The following is an 8,484-nucleotide window of genomic DNA, read 5'->3' on the forward strand; positions in this document are numbered from 1 at the left end:
TTTTGGTTAAATTTGGTGATTATTTGGTGTTTTTAGGGAAAACGAGCCGAATTAAGCCTTGCGCGAGGAGCGAGGCGCTTACACACCGGAGGAGGAGGGAAATTTCGACCCAAAAGGCGTATATTAAACCGAAAAATGAGGTTGAGGCGAATCAAATGAATCATTACACCATTAATATTTATGTTAACGCCGTTTCGAGCGATCAAATTAACGCGGGGTTTCCCCGGGAAGTCTCGGCGATGATCCCGATGGATTTTAGCGTCGATAAGTTGACTAAAAATATCCCAGTTATCGAGGGGTTGCTTAAAGATAAGGATTTGGAGAAGGATAAGGAGGTAATTGAGGAGAAAATGAAGGATTTTTGGAAAAATGTGCTTGAAAGTGGCAAAGATGAGGAGGAGAAGGCGAAAAGTGATGAGGTGGAGGTTAAAGAGTTGGAGGCGAAAATCGGGTTAAAAAATACCTTTGATTTTAATAAGATTAAAACTTACGGTGATTATTTGGAGAATGGGGAAGCTCTGCGAGTTGATAAAGACTTAAAGCTACCCCCTGCGGATGAATTAAAGTTTGAGAAAGGTTTGGAGGACGATCCTGAGGATAAAAACGTTTTAAAAGCCCCCGTTCCGTTTTACGAGCGGGGTAGTTATGACTCGAAGAGCGTTAGGCCCAAAAAAATCATCTCCTCAGCGGGGCAAGTCAGGAGGAAGTTGTCTAAAGAGGCGGAGGAAACGAATAAGCAAGTTGAGTCGCTTTTAAAACTTTCAACGCAAACAAATTTGAGTCAAGAGGCGAAAGAAAGCGTTTTTGGGAGGGTTTTGAGGTATTTCAAGAGCATCATTTACGGCGAGGATGAAGTAAAGGAGAAAGATGATAAAAAAGATAAAGAAATTGACCCCGAAAAGTTGGCGCACGAAAAATTTTTGGAGCGAAAGCGGCTACAAGAAGAGGAAGCAAAGAGGGTTGAGGAGGAAAAAAGGATTTTTCAGAGCTATTTGAGAACTTTCCAGGAGAAATATCGCGAAAATGAGGAGAATGAAGCGAAACAAAGCGGGTTTTTTAAAAGTTTGAAGGAAAGATTCCTTAATAAAAAGAATAATGTTAATAATGAATCAAAAAGGAGCTTTTCTACGAACAGTTTTAATCCCCATATTAATTTAATTAATAAACAACCTCCAGAAACTGATTTGAACGCCCCAAAATTCTTTTACGACCAAAAAATTCGCCAAAATCCGATAAAAATAAAGAACAAAACGTTTTTTAATGAAAATTACGAAAATTTTTTAAAAGTCCCCACTCCCAAGATCATATCTAACTCGAAAAATTTAAAATTGGAGCGAGAAAAACAATTAAAATACGAACAATTAAAAAAATTACAATCAAAAGTCGATTTTGCCAAAAAGAATTTAAAATTAGAAGTAGAAGAAAAACAGTACATCGCGAAACTTTTAAAACAAAAGCGAAATTTAATGATGAAAACTAAAAATGAATACACTTTTGATCCGTCTGAAAAGTTTGCGATTAATTTTGAAGAAAAAACCGAAAAAGAAATTAAATTGAAATGCGAGGATTTAAAAAAAAGTAAAGAAATCGGGGAGAATTTAGAGATGAGAGAGATTAGGAGATTAATTGAGGCGAAAATGAATCGGAAAATTGGATTAATCGAGCGAAAAAATAATAATAAACAAACTATAACGTTTTTTAAACGAAATTTATCGTCTAATGATTGCCCGACGAGTAAAAAATTGATTAAAAGGAAATCAATCGGGCCTAAAGAACCGTTAAAATACGCCCAATTAAAAAGTAGGAAAGAAAATGATTGTGGGGAAGAAATTTCGTTGAAAAAACCGGAAATTATTTCGACGGAAATTCCTGGGTTGTACGATACCTCGGGGGATAAATCATATGAAAGTTATTTTGGGGTTGGGGGGTATCGGAATAAGGAGTTTTATTCGTATAAAAAGACGAGTTATTATGATTTAATGGATGCAATGAGTTTAGGAAGGGTTGAGCAGCCAAAAAATCCTATTAAACCGAGATAATTTTTATTTATTTATGATTATTAATAGAAATTAATGAAATTTTTAGTTATTTTTAAATAAAGTGTCGATCTTTTTTGTATTTGTCCCAAATCTATTTTTATTTATTAAAAGGGAATTCAAATTTAAATTTGAGGTTATGTTGAACTGTCATTAATTGACAAGATTAACGTCAAATGACTGAATTAACTAAAAACATAAATAATAAAAAAATCCCTTCAATTAATACATCAAAATTGATTTAAATTGGTTTAAATTAGTTTAAAATTGTGCTAGAAAATGATGTTGAGGAAATTACATGATTTAGCGACGTTTCAATTAATGTTTATAAATGTCAATAGATGGCGCTACCTCCTATGCATCTTTTTCATTAATTTTTTTGACGTTTCATTAAAAAAAAAATAACTCATTTTGCGTTAGAAATAAAACTAAAACGAAGAAATTTTGAGGTTATGCCGTGCATCTTTGACTTTATTTCTTATTCCACCGGCAAAGAAATCTACGAAAATATTGCGAGTAAAATAATTTTTTGTTTAAAGGTTTTCAACCCTGCCGTTACCATGGTGATTTATCAATAGTCGCCGACATCTTTAAAAAATAATCACTTGTCGCATCAAGAGAAAGTTTTATAATGATTAACGCGATTATATTAAACAATTTTCGCATTAAATGGAGTTACAATATCCTTTTTTTAAAGCAAAGTAAGTACATTTAATTTTTGTAACGAATTAGCTTCAAGTTTCTCAACCTAACCTAACTTTTTCAAGGACTATTTAACTCGTCCAAAACCTAGAAGTTTTAGGTAATGCCGTGCGTCTTTTACGCGTTAATAATCGAAAATGACTCAAATAGCGATTAAATTAAATTTTATGTAAAATGAATCAACTTACAAATATTTTTAAATTGACATAAAAAAGTTAGGTTATGTCTGAAACGTCGTTCTGAGATAAAAATCGTTTCCTGGCGTCTAAAATCTAAAATGTTAATATAATAAGAAGTAAAACTAGAAATTGTTGTAGTATTGAATTAAAACTAGAAACTATTTTGAAAAACATTCGACCCACGGCTAAGAAAAAAAACTTTCTTTAGGTGTTAATGTCAACTTTAATTTTATTGTTATACGCGTAATCTTCATAAAATAAGCTTTAAGATGAGATAAACAAAATTTTTTGGGTATTTACTTGATTTATAACATTAATTATCGTTATTTTAAGACATTTCAAATGAGACCCATCTATGAGTGAATGACTGAATTAACTAAAAAAAAGTAGATTCCTTCTTTTTCTTTTAATGTCATAAACAACATAACCTACAAAATAATTTTTTATAATATCAAAGTTTAAATTAAAATGAAACAAATTTGTGGGGAAATAATAAATAAGTTAGTTTTAATTATATAACACAAATATTTTCTGTACAAGATAAGATCGTAAATGACCCTAATTAATGTGTTAATTTTATAATTATTTACAGAATAAGGATGATGCTACTCTTTTTGATGATACCATCGTAGTTTGGCCTTATTTTGAGACGAATGAGTCGATTTAAAGCTCAAATGTGACTTTATTGCAAAGGTAAGGTTAATTATTTAATCTAAAATTTGTATCGTAACCATCTCGGAAGATAAAAACTAAATTGTAACTTCTTAAAAGTGTACTTGAAGTGCCTGTATTAATTGTAATGGGATGATTTGGTTTCTAATTGCCTCTTATGCTGCTTTAACTCGATTATATTCCAAATATTATTTTTTGACAGCTCCTAAAACATAACCTATAAAATTAATTTATTTTAAAAATTATAATAAATTACCTGCAATTTATAACAACGATTCTAAATGTTTATGAGATAAACATTTTGATGTCGTATTTTTTTTTAATTAAGTGTTTTCTTCGAATAACTTCATAAAATTATTTATAACCTCAAAAAAAGTTATTTAATTTTATTTTAACTTACTTAATATTTAGTGGGAAGTTTATCGCTTTCTTCATCTCTTATTGTATTAATAATACCATTTTTATGATTAAATAATCGGTAAATTTTTTATTTTTTAAGGTAAAATTAACCTCCATTTCTTTTTTCAATACCAACCTAAACATTACTAATTTCCCTATTTTACTCAAATTTTTTAACGAAACAAAAAATTCTTTTTAATTTTATAAATAATTAAGTTTTTAAACTCAATTTAATCATTAACTTGCATTTTAATGATAATTAACACAAAACTAATTGATTTAATTGATTAATTCAAATTTTTAGGGATTTAATTTTAATTCAATACCAACAGAAGCATTGCAAGGTAGTCTCCACCATTTTTTTTCATCATTTTTTTTTCGCACTTTTCATCTTAAAAAAGCAATAATCCGCTACAATAAACAAATTTGAGTGGGTTAAAAGGCCCGGAATACATTAATTTGATTCTTTCCGAGTGTAACGCAACAAAAATATTTTTATTTTAGCGAATAGAAAAGTTTTGGGGACCACTTTGAAAATATATCTGCTTTTTTTATGACAATTATCCTATAAAAAATAATTTTACTCAATTTGTCATTTTAAGGTTGGTAATGATTTCGAAATATATTTGTCAAAATTGTTGTGTTTAACCTCACTTTTTGTAATTAATAGTTATTAAACACTCTTTACACTTAAACTGCGTACATTTTATGTAGCAATTTGATTGATTCTTATAAACCAGGTTATGCTATAACATTTGTTATTAATTGATTTATTTTTAGTGGTATCAAGAGGCAAATTTCACGGCTTATAATGAAGGAGAAGATCATAAATGTTTATTACTGAATTCAAAACAACTCAAAAATGTTAAATTTGACATTTAATGTCGATTAAAGATGAATAATTCGACCATAACTTTTTAAAAATGATTAATATTTTTAAGTTACTTTGTTATATTTTGAAAGAATTGTTATAATTAATAAAGAAAAGCTAAAATTTAAATTTCAAGTTGTGTTTTATTCTCCACCTAACCGTTTAAATTTCATTTTATTTTTATATTTTTAAATGGGTCAATATTAATTAGAGGTCATTGAAGGTGATCATCTTAAAATTTTCGACCAACATTTTCAATTTTATCATCTTCAAGGTGAATTAGAGGTCATTCAAGGTGAGTTCAAGGTGACATGCTAAAATTTTCGACCAACATTTTCAATTTTAACTAGGTCAAGGTGAATTAGAGGTCATTCAAGGTGACTTCAAGGAGACATCCTAAAATTTTCGACCAACATTTTCAATTTTAACTAGGTCAAGGTGAATTAGAGGTCATTCAAGGTGACTTCAAGGAGACATCCTAAAATTTTCGACCAACATTTTCAATTTTAACTAGGTCAAGGTGAATTAGAGGTCATTCAAGGTGACTTCAAGGAGACATCCTAAAATTTTCGACCAACATTTTCAATTTTATCACCTTCAAGGTGAATTAGAGGTCATTCAAGGTGAGTTCAAGGTGACATCCTAAAATTTTCGACCAATATTTTCAATTTTATCATCTTGAAGGTGAATTAGAGGTCATTGAAGGTGAGTTCAAGGTGACCATTTTTAAAATATTAAAACAATCATTTTAAAAATAAAAATAAATGTTTATTGAAAAAATTAATACATATTTTGAGACTCTTAATCCAAAGATAATTCATACTTCAACGAAAAATCCTTCTTCAATTGGATACAATCATCAGAATGGACTCCATACCCATCATTAATGATTAATTCAGCCACATCAACATCGCGATGTCGCCTCGAATTTAATCCTATGCTAACCACCAAGTTATCCGACGATTTATGCAACACAGTAGCGGTTAAATTTCTCCCCACGAAGTTTTTTTCGCAATACTCGATTATTTCTTTGTCGCAAACACCCTCTTTCGGTTTAATCCCATGGATAGTTAACGAAACGGCTTGGAATGGAAGATAAAGCAAGTCTTTCGTAATTAATCGCAAATTAGACTTGTTCGTTTGGATGGTTTCGCCGATATCCACCAAAAAAACCGTAATAATATCTTCGGGGGAAGATTCGTGTTGGGTTACATCGAGGATTTTTCCTCGACACCATTTCGAAAGGTTAGGTTCTGTTGATGTCTCAATTTTTACCACCACCAATTCTGCTAATCCAGGTTCTAAATTAAACTTTTTATACTTTTGGATTAAAATGGGGTTGTTTAATTGTTCTGAAAGTTGATTAAACGTCGTCATTTTCGTGGAAAGATTTCCATACCATCTTGTTAAACTGATTATTGATGTTATTCGAACAGGGAAAGTGACCCCTTCTTCTGGTAATTCCATATTGAGGGTGGTTCCAATGTGAACTTCAACTTTATCGGTTGTGTATCCATCTCTTCGTAAAGGTTCGTGATCAAATCTACAATTTGGGAGTTTGTAACAAGAGCCGTGTCTCAAATAAACTTGGCAAGTTCGTGCTTGATCGCTCGCTTTGTACCCGACGAGAGCTTCGTCTAAATTTTTTGGCTCGTTAACGTCCAAATTTTTACAAAACGTTTCTAATTTCTCGTTATCAGTCATTTCTGAGGAAATCCCCTCGAATCCTTGGGCTGTTTCAACTTGGGATTGAATGAATCCTTCCGTTGTTGAGTTTGAAATGGGTAATTCCAAGATTTCAACGCATAAATTGTTATCGATGAGTTGTTGGCCCACTTCTTTATCCGTGTCATCTTTTAATAACGTTTTTGCTAAGTCAATTCCCCAAGAATTCCTAAAATTAATAAAAAATAAATTAATTTAAACTTTTTTTTTGACATCTGTCAGAATGTAATTGAGGTGAAGTAAATGAGAATTGGTACCAACTACAAAAAATAAAAAATCCCTTAAATTAATACATTATAATTGATGTGAAGTAAACGAGAATTGGTTTAAAGCTCAGAAAATGATGTTGAGGATACCTAAAATTATTTTTCCGACATAATTTAACCTCATCTTTTCAATTGACATTTTAATTAATGTTTATTAATGTCATTAGATGGCGCCACCTCCTACGCGTCTTTTTCTAGTGACATTTTTGACGTTTCATTAAAAATTAACTCATTTTTCGTTAGAAATAAAATTAAAAATAGAAATTAATACTTAAATACTTTTAATTTTATTTCTTACTCGATCGGCAGAAAAATGTTGTGACTAAAATAATTTTTTGTTTAAAAGTTTTCAACCCTGCCGTTACCATGGTGATTTATCAATACGCACCGACATCTTTAAAAAAATCACTTGTGGCATCAAGAAAAAGTTTTATAACAATTATACGATTATATTAAACAATTTTCGCATTAAATGAAGTTAAAATATCCCTTTTTTAAAGCGCAGTAAGTACAATCAATGTTTGTAACGAATTAGTTGTTATTTCGTTGTGCATTTTTCTCAACCTAACCTAACTTTTTCAAGGACTTTTTAACTCGTCCAAAAATTGGAAATTTTAAGTTATGCAGTGTGTCTTTAACGCGTTAATAATCTAAAATTATTCAAATAGTGATTAAATTAAATTTTATGTAAAATGAATCAACTTGCAAATGCTTTTATATTGACATAAAAAAGTTAGGTTATGTCCGAAACTTCATTCCGAGATAAAAATCGTTTCGTGGCGTCTAAAATCGGTTTAAGCAAACGATTACGTCGTTTTTAAATGTTTCTTTCGATTGAATCGCACCTTTTTTATTGCAAAAATTAATAATTTTTGTACAAAATTTTTCTAAACGTCAAAAATACGATTAATATGGGGAATAACCACGAGATGGCGGTGACAAAAAAATTTAATTAATAAATTTTAAATAATCGATAAAAATTTAATAAAAATTATGTTTATATTTTAAAAAATAGATGATTTTCGATTTAATTAAGCGTTAATGTAACAAAAATTCAATAAAAAGTTATTAAAAAAAAATTAATTAATGTTTATGAATGTCACTAGATGGCGCCACCTCCTACGCGTCTTTTTCAAGTGACATTTTTGACGTTTCATTAAAAAAAATATTGAACTCATTTTGCGTAAGAAATAAAAGTAAAACTAGAATTACTGAAAAAAACAAGGTGTGACTCACCTGAAAAACCCGTCTAAATACGTTTTTGAACATCTAAACTATTTACTTAAAGCGATTTTCTCAGATTTTATCGATAACATAACCCAACTTCTTTATGTCAATTTAAAAATATTTGGGTTGTTTCAAAAATTAAGGTAAGTCTTTAACTAAAAATAAGTTATTAACTCCTCGTTAGTCTAATTTTGTTGAATCCTACGCCCAAAAAGTTCTCAAACATGTTTTAAATTCAACCTCTGAGGAAACGCGCAATCTTTCCAAGCTGTTCATTGTTGGTTACGTTAATTAAACCACTATGTGGTAGTAAAAGTAGTTAAATTCAAGTTAAATTCCTAGCATTAGTTTTATTTCTAACAAAATTAAATCAAATTTTCTTTAATGAAATGTCACTTGAAAAAGAC

The 8,484-nt window shown here is 29.9% G+C and overlaps 1 protein-coding gene and 1 long non-coding RNA gene across 6 annotated transcripts in view; one reads left to right on the forward strand and one right to left on the reverse strand.

The window, feature by feature from the left end:
• Positions 1 to 4,994, forward strand: part of LOC111415406 (FAST kinase domain-containing protein 5, mitochondrial) — a 40,113-nt gene extending 35,119 nt beyond the window's left edge. For 2 of the 4 annotated variants that reach the window (XM_071201166.1, XM_071201165.1), the window contains exons 2-4: positions 37 to 2,737; positions 3,510 to 3,610; positions 4,769 to 4,994. In XM_071201166.1, coding sequence (XP_071057267.1) covers positions 37 to 2,039 — 2,003 coding nt within the window. In that variant the 3' untranslated portion in view covers positions 2,040 to 2,737; positions 3,510 to 3,610; positions 4,769 to 4,994. The remainder of the gene's footprint in view (positions 1 to 36; positions 2,738 to 3,509; positions 3,611 to 4,768) is intronic. The other 2 variants (XM_071201167.1, XM_023047096.2) reach the window with 2 other exon arrangements.
• On the reverse strand, positions 3,419 to 4,122 carry LOC139432494 (uncharacterized). 2 transcript variants are annotated; one of them, XR_011642268.1, is made up of 3 exons: positions 3,990 to 4,121; positions 3,846 to 3,933; positions 3,419 to 3,794 (listed from the first exon to the last, which is right to left on the reverse strand). It is a non-coding gene; the product is annotated as an uncharacterized lncRNA (long non-coding RNA). The 2 variants fall into 2 exon arrangements; XR_011642267.1 differs by having other exon boundaries at positions 3,846 to 4,122.
• Positions 4,995 to 8,484: the final 3,490 nt, after the last annotated feature.

The sequence above is a fragment of the Onthophagus taurus genome, unplaced genomic scaffold (assembly GCF_036711975.1).
Source record: "Onthophagus taurus isolate NC unplaced genomic scaffold, IU_Otau_3.0 ScKx7SY_16, whole genome shotgun sequence".
In the NCBI taxonomy this organism is placed as follows: domain Eukaryota; kingdom Metazoa; phylum Arthropoda; class Insecta; order Coleoptera; family Scarabaeidae; genus Onthophagus; species Onthophagus taurus.